The following is an 18,418-nucleotide window of genomic DNA, read 5'->3' as shown; positions in this document are numbered from 1 at the left end:
TAGGGAATCCCCCGGTGATGTCCTTTCAGTATTTACCTTTTTTTAATGTTTTAATGCTAAGTAATTCTCTAACAGCCTCTCCCCTCTGCGTTGCCTTGGTTAATGCGGAAGTATTATCTTGAGCAGCAATAGGTAGCTGTGCTAGATTGAGAGTGCCAGCCTATCACGGCACCCATGGCCGGTATGACTTGGTATGGTTAGTGTTACACACCTCGCAAATGGTTTAACATTGAATGGATGGACAGAGCCAGGGAACTGTAAGGACATGAAGGGGTGCTGCCCTTGACAGCACTGTCCCTTTAAATGTGGGAACCAACTTAGCAGAGAAATAATGCAAGGACATGATGAATGGAGCAATCAAGAAAATATGTATTAAAGAAAAGGACATCGGAACAGGATCACAGGATCAGGATACACAGGATACAAGACACAGGAGCAAGGAGTCAGAATCACGGGAACCAGGAAACAGCAGGTACAGGATAAAGGATGAAGGATAATGATCTGACCGGGAGTGAGGGGAGAAACCAGAATATATAGGTGCTAAACAAGGGCCAGGTGTAGTGCTTAACGAAAATAAATGAGAAACAGTGCCAAACAGAAACAGTGGTGAGTGTGAGTACTGCACGAGGGCATATTAACTAAGGAGTGCCGTGACAGGAACTCCAGGTACTACGACCGATCCAATAAGATTAAATAGTTGTAGTGCCTATGGTGTCCCTTTAAATTTCTATAACAGTGGTGAGCTTATTCCATAAGCCATGCATAAAAGGGCACAGCAGGTGGTTCAGGGCTTTGCAGTTTCATTTTCTATCTGAATTAGAATACCCAGAAACTTAAATCATGACATCGTATACAACAATCTTTTTGCAGCTAAAATGGAAATATGTAGGGTGGAATAAAGCAAACAATTATTTACAACAACAGAAAAAATGAAAAAAGAGAACAATTAATTGTAACATAACCTGACAAATTGCACCTAACCTGTGGCTGGAGTGCCTTTTTAATAGTTAAATTTTATGGTTTGACACATCATCCAGATGGAATGCTCTGTGTTCATCTCCACCTGAACATCTACCATCAGTACCCCAAGTAATTAATGGTGTTGCATCTTTCCCCAGCTATGATATGCAGGCCATCAACTTGGATTTTCTGGAGCTTCTGGCTCGATTTCTGCCATCAGACTATGAGCGACAGCAGATTTCACGATATTTGAAAGATCAGAAACCCTTGGATGACCTCGGTTCAGAAGACAGATTCATGGTCCACCTCTGTTCCATTCCTAGGCTGTCTGAGAGGGTTAACACCATGACTTTCATTTCCAGCTTTCCCGATACTACAGCTCGTCTGACACCGGTAAAAAAAAAATTCTATATTAAAGATGTACATGTAGAAAACAGCTGTGGAAAGGGGGTCAACTAGGTTGTCATTAGCATTGTTGCCTCTAAAGCAGGGGTTTTGAACCCATTCCTTGTTCACACACTCTGGAGATATATGTAAAACCAATACTCGTTGGTTTGCATAAAGATCTGTTTGGGAACCCCTGGACTACAATGTAAGAGTTGATATGGATGACTATGGAATATCCAGGGATATTTACCTAGTGTCACTAAAACTAATTACGGGCAAATATTTGGGACAACTTATTCAATCTTTAAGGTTTTTCCATCTGTTGTTTCTATTGCACCCTAACCATTTTCCACCCAATATACAGTTTGATGATATCACTCATTCCACCACGTTTTCCAACAGAAAGTTGTTATATTTAATTTCTCGTTTTTTCCACCAATTTAAATTTGTCTGACATTCGAAATGGATTTAAGAAAGTCATCACTTTTTAGATCACTTTAATAAACACCATCACAATAGAAACATCATTTGCCGTCACGTTTCAGAATACTTTGATAAATAGCCCCTATGTTCTAGGGTTCCTTTACCACTTAGTTATAGTTCCTTTACAAACTATAAAGTTGTATTTTTTTAGATCAAGTTTTGTTAAGCTTACTCATGTTGAGTTAAATAATATAACACCCTAAATTAAAATCTTCATGAGGTTCTTGGGTGCCTCATTTTATCACATGCTACCAAAGAAGCTCATAATATAATTCCATGACATTTGTGATGATGACCAGGCTGTAAAATGTTTAAATACTTCATATAATACTCATAATAATTTTTTAAAAATTACAATATGTTAGAATTCGAGTTACTTATAATGAACTAAATAAGGTTAGTTTGGGGCCTCTGTTTACATGTGTTTATGTTGTAGAAGAGGTAATGGATTGTGCAAATGTTTACACTTTATTTTGTTAACGTTAACAATGCAGTATTCACTTAAGGGCAATCAAGATACATGAATGACTCTTCTGTACATTAAAATATTAATGTATCTGCTTTGGAGTACAGAAAAATAAGTTTACTGCAAATGTAAAAGTTCTACATGGAGTGTGAGAAATGTAATTAGGAGCTGCTGGCAGTAATTATTTTTATTCTGTTTAAATACTGGAACGTGGCAAAATGAACAAAGATCGATGTGTACAATATTTGATATTTTTTTCGTCACATTTCAGCAACTTAATGCATTGATTGCTGCCTCCATGTCAATCAAATCTTCGGAGAAGCTGAAAGGAGTCCTAGAGGTGAGAAGTGTCTTAGGGGAGACACGAGGAGTACACAGTGCATGGGGGGAGACGTGAGGCTTTATTTTATGTTTTTACTTTATTTTTGTTAAATATATCATGACAATGTGTAATATGTCATGTGTTGCTGTTTATCTGTGGTTTTATTTAGCTAATTGTCAGACCTGCTAAGGAACAGATGATTGTTATTATGTCCTGATATGAAAAACAATAGAATTCAAAGTGGAAGTACTTTCGGAATTGTAATAATTGTAGATTATGCTAACGTAGTGTACCTATAATCTTAATTTTAATAATTACAGGAGGCGAGTATTTTGCATAATCTTTCTTTACTTATGCCTCCAGCAGCACAAGTCAATCATAAAACTTAAACCAATCAGAAACAAGTAACGCATTCCATATAAAGCCCTGACAGGCATAGCTCCCCCTCTTTATTTGATGTGAATTGACAGTCTAGTATAAAGTCAGGAAATATAACAATAACTTTGAAGAAACTTGATAACAGTAGGTAGAATTGAAGAACGGACACTTCCAGTCTATCCAATCTCGAAACCGTAGATAAAGGTCACACTGAAAATAACAGAAACAAGTGAAAGACAGTGGTAATAAACGGATGTCCACATAACAGAGACAAACAATTTGTAATTCAATATTAGCATATTATAATTCAACATATCATATAGCACATTGTATACGAGATGTACTACATATCCATAGCCCGTATTAGGCAACTCAACAATCCTGTACTACCACAAGGCAAATCAGCGTATCTAGAATTACGTCATCACTAACTGGATAAAACTAATAAGAAAAAAACTAATAAACCAGACTGAAGTCAAATAGCCATCAAAAAGGAGGGAAACCAAGGGAGGGGAAATACTCGCCTCCTGTCATTATTAAAATTTAAAGGTGTGCCATGACTGGCTTCAGGGGTTTCTTGAAGTACCATGGGCTGAACCCATAATGGTAGACACATGAGTTGATACAGTCGGTCCCGTCAATGAAACCAACAGAATGGATGACTCCCAGATGTGATTAGCATGGACAGGTATGTGTCCCTCAAATTCAAATGAGTGAACCCCTGTTGGTGCGAAGGAGATCTCGCAGAAGATGGATACCATCCATCTTGCAGTGAAGATACACCACAATTCCATTGGGTAGGCTGAGGATGATGACAGGTTGATAGTCTCCCGACTACTTTGACAAGATATAGTTGAGGTAACCAGTGTCGTCTGGAGTGAACTGCCCAGTGCTTCAGTTGAAGGTGTAAAACTCCTCATCTATGAAGTTTTGTGGTCCTCCGATACCCACAGGGGAGGTGTTTATGAGAAATTGAACCTGTGACCCCCAAGGGTTGAAAAGATTCCTGATGAAGTTTTAGCCCGCTGTGTGTGTGTGTGTGTCACACTGGGTTGTTCTGTACGGGAATATAAAGGAATTCTATGACATATGCCTTCATGATATTAACAAATCTACATGTGTCTCCGGTAACATTAGGAACTGCTCCCTGAACAGGAGACCATTAGCCATGAACCCAATTCCTTTTCCCCAACTGTAGGAATTTGGTGTCCAGTTTGCAAAGGGTCGCCTTGCTGTGTTCGGCCCCTAAGCCATGTATGGAGTGCCCAGGATGTGTATAGCTCATTGTGCCAGTTCTCGTGTTATTGGCCTCCATTGGAGTGCTCTGTGAGAGTGCCAAGTCTGCATAATATAGTATCATAATCAGTAGGTCGAGCAAGTCGAGTAGTTATCTAGGGCTATTAACCCTTTTTTCACTCCTCTTCTTGGGGTCCCGACTTAGCGGTCACCCCTGTGATGCCGAATTTAGTAGTGTTGTGCTACGTTATCATGGAGAAGTGGGTGACGTCGTTCGTCTCAGAGTCGAACACGTCCACTTTTCCCTAGGCTTCAGAACCAGAAGTGTATGAATTGTGTCATATGGTTAGGCAGCCCCCATTTTGAAGATGTCTTCGTTATTCTGATCATGTGGGGGTCAAACATATGAGCACCGTGGGTGTCGGGAAATAGTGTCCCCCCCTTTGTCCGCAGATTTGCGGGCGTCCTATCCTTTGTCCACGGACTTGCGGGAGTTCTCCTTATAAAAGGGTGGTAGGCCATTTAAAAAAATCTTTTGGATATATCGGGGATCCATTATAGGGGCTTGCCTTCAGTTTTTTGAGGGCTCGTTTTGGTACCCTTCCAGGGTCGTTCGGATACGGATGTGTAGTCTTTAGGGGTCTTGTAGCCCATAAGTTCATTGGCAGGTTGGACACCATGGCCCACCATCTTTGGAAGACCCTGACCCAGCCTCTTGGGGATATCTTTTTCCACTGATGTTGCAACAGCAGTATTTATCATAGATTGAAGGTCTTTAGTGTGCGGCTCACCCGGCCCGCAGTACCCCCCAGGCTATCCCCAGAACCACTCGAAGGAGCAGAAAGGGCAAAAAGCCACAGTGCACGAGTGAATGGGAGTGATTGAAAGGCAAGCATAGCTAATGCTCAGGCTCTCAGTGAGGTAGAGTAGGCTCCGGGTAGTAGAAAGCAGGATAAACAAGCATCAAATAGGACAGGAATAAAGGGGGTAGGACAGGAGAGGGAGCAGGAGGGCAAACGGGTATATATAGTAACTCAGCAAATTAAATCAAAGTAAAATACAACAAATGGAATAAAATATGCTCAGAACAAAATACTCTGACCTGTGCCTGGCTGAAGCAGCAAAGAAAGAGGAGGAGCTATGACTGTCAGGGCTTTACATGGAATGTGTAACTTGTTTTGATTGGTTTAAGTTTTATGATTGACTTGTGCTGCTGGAGGCATAAGTAAAGAAAGTTATGCAAAATATGAAGCCTCCTGTCATGTTGTAAAATTATAGTACCACTACCTACAGTGGGTGTATCTGTGTGTGTGGCAGAGTGTCCATCCCTGCATTCATACACCAACAATGCACACAAACACATCCCTGCATTGCAACATGCAAACACAGTCCTGCATTCAAATATATCCCTGCATTAAAATGCAGTACATACAAATACACCTTTTTAGTGTTGCAAGAAAGTAATACATTTACATTCATGACATGTTTATATACAGTTTATGCATTTGACCCTCCAAATAAGTTTGACACCTCTGGCCTACAGTGTCCCTTTAACCCCTTAAGGACCAAACTTCTGGAATAAGGGAATCATGACATGTCACACATGTCATGTGTCCTTAAGGGGTTAATCTACATCAGGCATAGGCAACCTTTGGCACTCCAGATGTTTTGGACTACGCTTCCCATGATGCTTTGCCAGCAATATGGGTGTAAGAGCATTATGGGGGATATAGTCCACAACATCTGGAGTGCCGAAGGTTGCCTATCCCTGATCTACATCTTACTCCCTAAACATTGCCTCTTTTTAACTCTCCTACTTTGTCTACAGCTGGTTCTGGCATTTGGGAATTACATGAATAGCAGTAAGAGAGGGGCGGCCTATGGATTCCGGCTGCAGTCTCTGGATGTGGTAAGTATGGCAAAAATCTAGCTCCTGGCTCCTAGTTCCATTTAACGTGACAGGAAGACGGTGAAGCGTCATGGGAAAAATCCGTATCTGAAAGATTGCATTTGTTTTGAGTATATTGCTGTGCAGGCACATCTTGGCATCCAATGCAAATTCAAAATGCCTCTTAAAAAGCCATGCGCACAAAATTATGGGAGAAGATGCATGTGTAGAGCATCATGATAAGATGGAGGTGGCAGTAACATTGATGTGCAATGGAGATAAAAGTATGTTTTATATTGTCTATACAGCACATCCCACCCCAGGGAAAAAAACAAGGAGTAACAGTTCCTCTTTAGGGGTAAACTTTAATTTCTGTGATCTAATAAATAAGAGAAAAGCTTTACGGCTTACTTTTAGCCAAGCCTATATAAAAATATGTCTAAACTAGCTAAAGAGGACACAAGAAGATACATTACTAGATTTACTTACGTAACAACATTTTAAATCCAAATCAAGATCCTCCATGAATATGGTACCCAAGAAGAATGTTTTTAAAGCATACCTCTCAACTCCGGCGTTCAAAGAATCGAGATTTCTTTTCAGAGGGAAATAAAGAGGGTGGGACAGTGATGCGATGGCTCCGCATAAAGAGGTGGATAAGCCCAGAAAGCGGACGGGCCTACCCAAAGTACTGGCAGGTCAGCCTAGTGTGAATACTTGCAAGCCAATGCCTGCCAGAGGGCAGACCATGGAGGGAGTCCTGTTCAAGTGCTCCCTGCAGGATACCAGTGGTCTGAACGTAGCGCGGGTGCATTTAGGAACACTTCCCTGGTGTCCCCAATAGTCGGGACGGAGGGACAGGATCTTAAAATCAGGACTGTAGCACTGAAATCGGGGCGGTTGGGAGTCATGTTGAAGAAATACTCCAAACATCTAAATCGAAATGCATCGAAATGCAGATTTCAATAGAAATTTACACTTTTATAAATTAACCTTGTTACACCCCCCTGGCTTTCAATCAGACAACCAGTCTTGTTACTTCCTGGTCTGTTTAGCTCAGTGGAGCTAAACTCAAGAGGCAGCAATAGTCCAGAGCACCTGACTTACAAAGACTTTCATTGAGCTGGATTGGATAGTCAGTGATTGGACAGCCACAGAAAGTCTGGGCGAAGTTAGAAGGGGAGGGCTTGGAAAGAAGGAAAGGATTGGCAAAGGCTGCAGATCTGCAGCTTTTGCAAACTGATTTTAAGATACACCCGCAGTGAAATATGTTCTCATTGAGGGTATATCTACTATATAGTGATATTTATTTATTTATTTTGGGAATTTGGACTGTGGTGTGGTCCCTTTAATAAAATAAACTAAATTAATTAATTAAAGAAACACTCAAGCACCATAATCACTACATTGTATTGTAGTGATTATGGTGCCAGGAGTGTCCATTCCCATTGTATCTAGTCAAACCGTTTGCTAGCAGATCTATTTCTTTCCTGTATAATGCAGGTTCCAATCCCTGCCTCTCTGCCTAAGCTAATCCCAGCTGTACAGGTAATGCTCTCCACCAATGTGCTGACCGTGCTTTGCAGGACTTATCTCGGGTCGGTAGAACTAACAGAAGCTCCTAGTAGGGTCTTTCAGCTATAAGTACCGGAAGAGAGGTAGGGACCATTGCATGGTGGACCCCAGATACGAAGTGAAAACTTTAGTAACAATGGTTTGACTACTAACATGGGGGGACGAGGGCACTCATGGCACCATAGCCACTACACAACTATTTAGTAGTTATGGTGCTTGGAGTATTACTTTAAGTTTATCGGCAGTTTTGGAAAGACGTACATGGTTAATACTGATAATGCCTTGCTGCATACCATCGGAGGTCTATACTTTTATCTCTATTTGCAGCTCCTGGAGACCAAATCTACAGACCGAAAGCAGACGTTGTTACATTATCTGGTGCGTGTGATCCTCGAGAAGTATTCTCATTTGTCTAACTTCCATTGTGACCTTAATTTTTTGGAAAAGGCTGCATTAGGTAAGATTAACCATTTTTTGGGGTATAAGTAATCAGGAAAAAAAAACCACACTTCATGAGATAAAATTCAACTAATGTAACTTGTATTAAATTTAAAATGGAGATAGATCTGTAACTTTCACATTACCACTTGCTATAATATCAGAGAGAATTATTACAAGGTTCTTTCCGGATTGTACTTATACCGAACAACACGCCACATTTACCCTTTTGTCTACTCCCCTATGCACTAGAAATTGTGGTGAAAGGAAAATACAGATGCGGATATCGTGGACGTTCCAATTTACAAAGCCATAAGACCAATTTAGACTTGGACTTTCCAAATCATTGTTGACATTCTAAAAGTCACAATTGCTCCAGACCCCTGGGCTGGTCTTTTGAGAGAGAGTTATTAGAGAGTTGGTCCTACTTGCATCGGTATTGCTAAACACTGGTGGTCCAACTATTCCAGATAGTCAAAATAAACTATGGCTTTTCATCATAATGGAACACATTACCACCAATTCGACTCATACCTACTTGAATTACAGGCCCTCTGGTCTCCCTGGATAAATTCTCAATCCAAGACCAAATAAGGTTGTGACTCCTGGTGATGGTGGCTACCGTCACAAAGGTCTTCTTGCTCTTTGGGATGGGTGGAATGCTTTTATAACGAATTGTATTCCTATTTTTACACATATTATGGAGCAAGAACTCCAAATTAGTTATATCATTGATAATCATTGATTTTTATTTTATTGAAAATATTGGATAGCTATCAATTTCTTTATTCTTCTGGATATTTATTCTGGGTGATTTTTTTCTTTATCGTGACTTTATTCTGTTCCTTTTCACCACATTGTGTAATTTACATGAAAATTCCTAATAATAATTATACAACAAAATGAAGATCTGCAGCAAGAGTCACTATTTCCACATACATTAAAATCATACAACCAACTACAAATAGCACTAACCATAGTGGTAAGACAGTAATTAGAAGCCCCTGTCATATGTTAGCCAAGTAGTATCTTGTACAAGTGCCCAGAGTTGGCACTTGGATACGTACGCCATAAGAGGTCGAAAAAAGTAATATTTGTAGTTGTAACCTCTATACAATCTTGTTGGGGCTCAATATAGTACACCCCATATTTAATTTACCTAGGCAGTGTCCCAAGTTGGTCAATAGTTACTGCATCTCTAGTAGTGCTTCACTGATTGTAGAGATGTTGTTTTTCCCCACTATCTCAGTGCCTCTGGAATCCATAATGGTGGAAGTGCGGTCCCTCCAGGCTGGGATGGAACAAGTCCAAAAGGAATTTACAAAGCAAGATGACAGCCCGGCTCTTAAGAACTTCATAAAAACCAACATGGATGTCATGTCAAAGCTTACAGGAGATGCCAAGACTGCACAGGTGAGGGATGGGGTTTGGGTAGATAAGGAAAATTGTCATGGGTCCGATTTGTTTCATTGGAAATAAATCAGATAATGTAATTTCTTCTAGCCAAATCACATTGGCCTTCAAGAGGAACCACCACATCTCTGGGAATTACCCAACAATACAAACCTGAATATCACCTATATTGTGCACTGTTTTATATATGATTTAGCAATTGAGGTCAGAACCCATTTAAGGCCAAGAATAGCCGCGGCTCACATTGGATTGGAGGAGAAACAGAAACACTCAAGGTTATTCATTAAAATGAGAATTTACAGAATTTACAGGGACTTTCAAATTTTAGGCTACGGTTGCCGAACTGGAAGTATAGCATAGAGAAATCTTCCAGTTCGGCTATTTTGTGACCAAATTTCCCAGTATGCTTTCTTTAAATAATGGAACCAGCAGGTCTGTTGGTCAGTGCAGTGACCATGTGCTCTTTACCCGGCAATGAAAAGAGTTTTTAAGAAACTGAAGTGTTTATATTGCAGGGTTAAATCCACCTATAGTTGATATTTTGTTTTAATGTATTCTGAAATTATACTAACATTCTCTCTTTCAGGAGGCCTATGCTACTGTTGTGGAATATTTTGGAGAGAATTGCAAAAACACCCCTCCATCCAACTTCTTCCCCTATTTTGTGCGTTTTGTGAGAGGTTACAAGGTAAATGTGACTGGCTGAGCATTTACTCATTTGTAGTCAGGGCCATTCCAGTATAGTATGAAATAGCTAGTGAGTATACTTATCACAATAATAATAAAAAAAACGGTAGAGGTGTGCCGAAACCGACGTGTGTGGTAGGCCTGTAAATAAGTGGGCCTACCTTAAATAGTATTGAATAGAGGGAGAGGAGGGTGGGCCAAAAGTACGACTGGACCAGCAGGTAAGTTAGGTAGGAGGGGGAGTCCCTTTTAAAGGGTCATAGCCCCTCACACAACTTCAGGCCCTGCCTTCCAATTTGTAGTCGGGGCCATTCCAGTATAGTATGAAATAGCTAGTGAGTATACTTATCACAATAATAATAAAAAGCCGGTAGAGGTGTGCTGAAACCGACGTGTGTGGTAGGCCTGTAAATAAGTGGGCAAAAGTAATACCCATATAGTGTAATCAAAGATGTTATTACGAAAACACAAGACATGGAGTTAGCTTACTACGATGACATTTCACAAATGCATTCCTTAATTCCTGTGTCGGCTGAGGTATGCGTTGTTGGTGGGATAGTACTGAATAAGTACCTCGTGACCCCTCTGGCTGGTCTTAGTTGATGGTAAGTCAATACGTAGTGACCCTGTATTTGTACAGGTTAGAATATCGTAGGCAAAGCTTGGAATCATGTTGCCCTGTGATGGTAAATTCTCTGGTCGCGGGAACCATAAAAGCAAAGTACATGGCAGCTTTGAGAATGGTGTTTGTAACTGAGAACCTGTGGTGTTGAGTGCCCGGGAGATATAACTTAATAGTGTTGTGTGACATTTATTGATGTGGCAAAAAGTGTCGAAAAGCCACAGTGTACTCTTGAACCATTTTGTAAGGTGGTGATCGGACATGAACTTCGATATATGCAGTAAGCTCTGTCATAGCAGTGTGCGTATTCTTTGAGGGCCAACTGTGTGAATTCCTGCTGTGACTCAGCAACTGTTCTATTCCGTAGGTATGCGTGGAGCTGGTGGGGCAATCGTGGCTATCGGTAAGGTAGTTGTTAGGGGCCTCCTGAACGCTAGATAACTGGTCAGCAGCTGTATTGTAAATGACTGGTACGTGGTAACATACCAGGTAAAATTGGTGACAGGCTTCCCCTACGTTAGTCGTCTGATGAATTCATAAGGGATACAAAACCGGCCTTGTTTATGACGTGGCCAATTGACAAATTGTCAGAGACCTTGAACTGGTCTGCTTGTCCATAATTGACCCCATGTTGCTGCTGCGGCTATGATGGATAGTCGTGCAGAGTTCTTAAAGGAACCTTCGATCTGCTTACTTCTCTGGCCACCTACCCCATAGTCAACTGTCCCCTGAGCTTGCAGCAAGCCCTGTGTAAGCTGCTGCATCGTGGTGATTACATATGTAGATGACCCTAGTTAAAGATTATATATATATATATATATATATATATATATATATATATATATATATATATATATATATATATATGTATAGGGAAGAGACACCTAAGTATATTGTGCCTGGTGAGTTCCCGCTGGGTATCCTTCCGCTAGAAGAACCTGAAATATGTTTGAAGTATGTGGGACATTTCTACTTAACCAGCGGGAACTAATATTGGAGATTACGTAAGTGTCTGTGACTGTAGTTGTAAATGCCGAGAAAGGCCATATAGGGAGGATTTGCATGGTCTAACGTGACCATGGTCGTATGTAATTGCCCCCCTGTGGGTGAGAATTGCATCGTAGTGGATTGCTCATAGTGGGTCGTACGTAACATGAGAGTGGGTCGTACGTAACATGGCCTAGTGAGGGCCACGTGTAGAGGCCTGCTGTGGTAGGTTGTGACAAATTGCAAACTTATGTCAATATTGTAACTCCTATGCCGTATGTACTAGCCCAAATGAGGGGCTGCCAGTATGCTATAGTGGATAGCCCTTTGATGGGTCGTTTGCAACGTCTGAAGAGCGTGGTTGTGAATAAATTTGGCCATGGTATGCTACGGTCATGGTTGCCCTTGTAAGCTGGAATTACTTAAAAGCCTAGATGCTGGGTAAGGCCGTACAGCATAGCTAATGTGGCAACTTGTACCAAGGTTGCCCATGCAGTCCAATAGCCAGGGAAGCGGGAAGGATAGTATAAAATGATGTGTATGAACTGGTCTAATACGCAGCGGTGATGTGGGAATAGTCCAGTCTGGAATTGACTATGTAAGTCCAATGGTGGCTGGCTACTAAGGATGACCCCAGGAAACTTACTTGACCCACATGATAACTCAGGATGAATCATAATGGATGTGGCATGTAGCATACGTCGCAAATGGACAATATGCTAGACTGACATAGTACAATGATAGGTAAGGAGAACGTTTGTAATGAGGGAATTATTACCTTCTGTGCTTTTGGCCAGAAGTAGGCCGTGTAGATAGGGTCGTGAGGAGAGCTACTGTGTGGCTGTATGTGGACAGTGCCAGATATAGCAGAAGTATACTCCTATAAGACGTGCTGATTTACAGGTAGAAGCTGTGAGGTAGCTGCACTTTATGCATACATTCCTCTCCAGCTGATATGTGAACTTGGTGCCCAAATGAGGGGTTGCAAATAAGACGTATTTGTCCCCTAAGGTTACCTGAATAATGTTGCCAAAAGGCCCATAGATGGCTTTGTGTGAGGACTATGCCTAAGAAGTTGAGAGAGGCCCAATGTAGTTCCAGTGGTACTGGGAGGTAACGTAAGTCTGAGTGGAATTTAATGGGGTGGGGTTGGTGGTTTATTGTAAGTTGTAGATCAGTTGAAAATTACTGGCCATGACAGCGTAGCCATAATTGAAATATGGCCACACTGACATCAACAGCAACCCCCAGCGTAACATATGATCGTTGTAGGGGCTACATGGGGAACATGATAGAGGTGCCGCAATGCCATGACTAAATATACTATATACTTGCTGAGTCAACTGACCTGAGGGTAGACGTACTTGACGCAATTTGCCCGGAATATAGGCTGAGAGATGTGGCATACAGTAGTGTCTGTACTGACACAAGACCAGGAAGGCCAAAACCATACAGATGAATAATCTTTCCAGTCTTGTGTCTCTGGCCTGCAATAACCACTGGGATGTCGCCCTAGGTGTATGGGCGGTGTACTGTGACATCCTGGGAGGCAATAAGCGATACGTGATTAATGTCCTTGCCCTCCAGGATGTCCTTTTTTGGTTTGCCGGCACCACATGGTAGGGGTAATGATTTGAGGGCCTAAGAAGATTGGCATGTTGGAATTACTGGGCCATTCCCAACCCGGAATATCAGTGCGAGTGGTTTCTGGTGTCATGACTGGACCGCTACGGGCTTCCAGTCTCTGTAGTCTATCGTCATCTGCCTCATGGATGTTACTATAGAGATGATCCTGGTATACCGGTTGGCATTGTTCGTGCCACTTGTGCTTGCCCCCGTGTCTGATTTGTTAGTATTGGTTTGCATTAGCCTGCATAATTCTGTTTTGCGGGTAGTAGGTGTAAAGGTTATGTTGCCTTGCGTAATTTGTGGGATGGTCCACGATCTACTAGAATATGGCCTGCCGGAATCTCCTTGTTGTAGGGTTGGCAGTCCGAGTTGGGGTACTTGAGATGGCAATGTCATCTCCTTCTTCTTGAACTAGGAACGTACTGAAATACATGTAGGAATCCTGAGTTCCTCTTGAGGATGTATACAGTTGCTTTAACTAGTGCCGAAGTAGCGAAACAATTCATTAGACTGGTGACAGGTGAGTCCCTACTAGTTGCCAAGTGGCTGGGTCGGCTATATCTATGGTTGGCGCGAGGGGGTGATCTGCTGAATGTGGGCTTACAAGGGATGAGTCTTTGATATATGGAGGGGGTGTGACAAGTGATTCCCTTGCTATGCAACATGCGAGGCATCTAGCTATGATTTGGCCCGTGGGAGTTATTACCTCTTTCGTGGAGGATGGGTGTTGGCCTCGCAGGACCTCTATCTCTAAGGCATGAGGTGCCTGGGAGCAGGGGCGGACTGAGCACTCGGGCAAATCGGTCATGGACCGAGGGCCCAAGGCTCTTGGGGGCCCGCCCGCTAAGCAGGAAAGGAACAGCTGGCTGGGGAGTTAAACAATCTCCCCAGTCAGTCAGGGCCCGCACGGCACATTTCCCCCTTGTTCGGCCGGGCACAGTGAGAGACAGCTAAAGGGCCCTCCTAAAGACCCACTATGCTGTCTCTCACTGTGCCTGACTGGTGAGCAGAGCAGGAGCGCTGTCTGCAACAGATCAGGCAGCTCCGTGCAGCTCGTTAGAAAGGAAATGACATCATGTGTCAAAAGTTCAGGGAGCTGTGCGGAGCTGCCTGATCTGTGTTAGAGGCAGCACTTCTTTGGCTAAAGGTAAGGCTCAGCTCTACCTTCTACATACCCTATATCCCTCTACCCCCAGCAGCCCCTATATTCCCCTACCCACTACAGCCCCTCTACCCCCAGCAGCCCCTATATTCCCCTACCCACTACAGCCCCTCCACCCCCAGCAGCCCCTATATCCCCCTACCCACTACAGCCCCTCTACCCCCAGCAGCCCCTATTTCCCCATACCCACCCACTACAGCCCATCTACCCCCAGCAGCCCCTATATCCCCCTACCCACCCACTACAGCCCCTCTACCCCCAGCAGCCCCTATATCCCCAGCTGCCCCTATATCCCCCTACCGCCCCTCTACCCACTACAGCCCCTCTACCCCCAGCAGCCTACTACAGCCCCTCTACCCCCAGCAGCCCCTATATCCCTCTACCAACTACAGCCCCTCTACACCCAGCAGCCCCTATATCCCCCTACCCACTACAGCCCCTCTACCAACAGCAAGCCCCTATACCTTCTATCCTCTACAGCCCCTAGTTCCCTTTACCCACTACAGCCCCTCTACCCACTACAGCCTCTATATCCCTTTACCCCCAGCAGTCCATATATTCCCTACCCACTACAGCCCCTCTATTCCTATACCACAGTAGCCCCTATATACCCCTATCCACAGCAGCCCCTCTACCCACTACAGCCTCTATATTCCTATACCACAGTAGCCACTATATCCCCCTACCCACTACAGCCCCTCTACCCCCAGCAGGACCCCCTATACCTTCCACCCAGTACAGCCACTATATCCCCCTACCCACTACATCTCCTCTATCCCTCTACCCCCAGCAGCACATATATCCCCCTACCCACTACAGCCCCCCTACCCACTACAACCCCTCTACCCACTACAGCCCCATATCCCTTTACCCCCCAGAAGCACCTATAGTCCCCACCCACTACAGCCCCTCTACCCCCAGCAGATCCTGTACCCCCCTACTCACTACAGCCACTCTACCTTATACCCATTACAGCCCCTATATTCCTCTACCCCCAGCAGCACCTACTTCCCCCTACACACACTACAGCCCCTCTGCCCCAGCAGCCCCTATATCCCCCTACCCACTACAACCCCTCTACCTACTACCGCTCCTATATTCCTCTTCCTCCAGTAGCCCCTATATCCCCCTACCCACTACAGCCCCTCTAACCCCAGCAGCCCTTCTAACCTATGTTCATATGCCCCCAGTACCCACTTCAGCCTTTACCCCACTGCCACCCCCATGTCCCCTGCACCCACTACAGCCCCCCCCCCACCCCCCCACCCCCAGTTTTGACTGTGGTATATTTTTATCTACTTAAAGGGAGACTATAGGGGCTTCCAGGCACTATATATATATATATATAGAGAGAGAGAGAGAGAGAGAGAGATATTTAATACAATATTAAACAAAAATCTGCACACCAGTCAAGCCATAAGTCTTGCTTTTGCCCACCCAGAATCCTTTGCGGTAGTAACATCACTGCAGATTTGTGATTTCTGTGGGAAAAGCAATTCTTATGGCTTTACTCGTGTGCAGATTTTTGTTTAATATTGTATTAAATATCTCTCTCTATATATATCTATATCTGCAGGGGGCCCAGGTCCTAATTTTGCCCGGGGGCCCAGGACACTGTCAGTCCGCCCCTGCCTGGGAGAAATACCTAGGTGGCCATCCAACTTGCCTCAAAGGAATTAAATCTTTATACTAAAACAGTGTTTAAGGAACCGGAGCAACGTACCTGTATGAACAATGTATGCTCGTTGTTCTGCAGTAGTCTGAGATACCGCTAAGGGGGAGGCCTAAACCAGATAATGGATGAGACTGGAAGGCAATGGGTACCTATGAGTTTGTACTGACATGTCGCTGCTGAAAAATCCTCTACGATCATAATGTTGCTTACACTATGGTCACCTACAAATACCTTGTATGACGTAATAATTGTTCTGGTATATCACATATACTATAGGTTCTGATGAGCCAAGTCTGTCTAGGGTTGGTGGGTGCATGGAATAGCCTTCCAGCTGAAGTGGTAGAGGTTAACACAGTAATGGAGTGCAAGCATGCGTGGGATAGGCATAAGGCTATCCTAACTTTAAGATAAGGTCAGGGACTACTGAAAGTATTTAGAAAATTGGCAGACTAGATGGGCCTAATGGTTCTTATCTGCCGTCACATTCTATGTCTCTATGTCTAAGCTTGGCGTGTAGAATCTGTCGGAATAAGTTATGGTAGTATAGTGAATGTCTGCTCGTTACCGTAGTACCCAGCATGCATTTAAGAGCTTGTGCCCTGAGTGCCGTGTTGAGTCTGAGTAAAGGAAACATATGATTGAAATGTATTGTGTACTTACCAATGGAAGGATCTGACTTGAGAACTTGTCCCTGATACAAACATACACATATCAGTTAAAAGCCAAACACTTCTTAACTTTGTAATTAGGTCTATAATTTTCAAATAAATCAGAATAGGGATACTAAATGTTTAGTCTACGCACCATTAACAATTTGCATTATAGGAAACTGCATAGTGCCTAGAGCACCCTAGGACTTCTATCACATCTGAGAGTGGGTTATAATAGCAATGATTTGTAATAATCACTGCAGCTATGAGACCACCACTAGGACTATAATCCAGGCAGCTTGGAACACTGAGTTTCAGCAATCCATTGTCAAGTCCATCTTTGTTGTCTGTGTGACTTTGTAATCCAGATACACAGTAAAGAGGGTTCTCTCTCCTCTACTATGAGAGTTCCGAGCCAAGGAGTACACGAGAGGTCTATGCAGCTTTCCTGATAGTAAAATAAAGTCTTGTCTATAAACTGTTAGCTTGCACAATATGGCTGCTATCAGTTTATTGAGCCGTTCCAATCACCCTATGTAATGTATGGAACAGATAAACTACTTATCCCACAATCCCCTGCTGGAACCACATACACACTCATAGTGTGAACATGCACAATGATAGTTAGACACATGGTTACACACAGTATTAATGATCAGAGAACATACACACCCTGTATTGATGTTAGAGATTAAGACATGCAATATGTGGTATGTAATCATTCTGTCTCCATGGTACCCAGAAAGCGGAGAAAGACCTTGAGCTCTGGAAGAAAGAGGAGACCTCAGAAACCGAAGAAAAGACAGATAGCCCTGGAAAACTGCCACAGGTGTGTTAACAATGCTAGCCAGGTTATTTTGATATTGGGCTTGATTGGTTGTGAACCACTTAAGGAGGGAAGGTAATCAATGCTTTAATTTATATCTTCAGTCACCAGCCCTGAAATCCCCCATGCCATCGGTCAATTTGATGGCTGAATTAAACAAGAAGTTGCAGAAGAAAGAGCCACGATTATATGAAGAGAACTGGGCAATAGATGATATAATAACAGGTGGGTGACTATTATACTCAGTGTATGGACTTGTTTGCAACCAATAATAATGACATGTTCTCCTCTCCTTGCCTTGGGTTTAGTTTTGTGGGATTATCTTCCATGGTTTTCATTTACTACATCTGCGAGAACTTCAAAAGTAGAAGTCAAGCAACCTGCTTGGAGCAATATAAGATGTGGTACTAGACAGGACGTGATATGGCATCATTAAATGGTTCTCCAGCCTGACATTCCATAGTTTGTCGATGCCCAATGGCCAGTCCATGCCTGCTTTGGTGTGTGAACCAATGCCCTAAGCACTGGAATAGTGGTAGCATACAATATGGAATGGATGCAATATTTTGTATTCACTTGTAAAACAATTAACAGCACAAACAGTGTATATGGTAGACTGTTAATAAAATAAATG

The 18,418-nt window shown here is 43.0% G+C and overlaps 1 protein-coding gene across 1 annotated transcript in view; it reads left to right on the top strand.

The window, feature by feature from the left end:
- Positions 1 to 18,418, top strand: part of FMNL1 (formin like 1) — a 59,963-nt gene that overhangs the window by 38,817 nt on the left and 2,728 nt on the right. The window contains exons 18-25 of the mRNA XM_063459327.1: positions 1,119 to 1,353; positions 2,568 to 2,636; positions 6,061 to 6,141; positions 8,023 to 8,152; positions 9,383 to 9,546; positions 10,133 to 10,234; positions 17,701 to 17,787; positions 17,889 to 18,009. Of these exons, the coding sequence (XP_063315397.1) occupies positions 1,119 to 1,353; positions 2,568 to 2,636; positions 6,061 to 6,141; positions 8,023 to 8,152; positions 9,383 to 9,546; positions 10,133 to 10,234; positions 17,701 to 17,787; positions 17,889 to 18,009 (989 nt within the window). The remainder of the gene's footprint in view (positions 1 to 1,118; positions 1,354 to 2,567; positions 2,637 to 6,060; positions 6,142 to 8,022; positions 8,153 to 9,382; positions 9,547 to 10,132; positions 10,235 to 17,700; positions 17,788 to 17,888; positions 18,010 to 18,418) is intronic.

The sequence above is a fragment of the Pelobates fuscus genome, chromosome 6 (assembly GCF_036172605.1).
Source record: "Pelobates fuscus isolate aPelFus1 chromosome 6, aPelFus1.pri, whole genome shotgun sequence".
NCBI classification, from domain to species: Eukaryota; Metazoa; Chordata; class Amphibia; order Anura; family Pelobatidae; genus Pelobates; species Pelobates fuscus.
The sequence above is the reverse complement of the archived record's forward strand: the minus strand, read 5'-3'. Positions and strand labels throughout refer to the sequence as shown.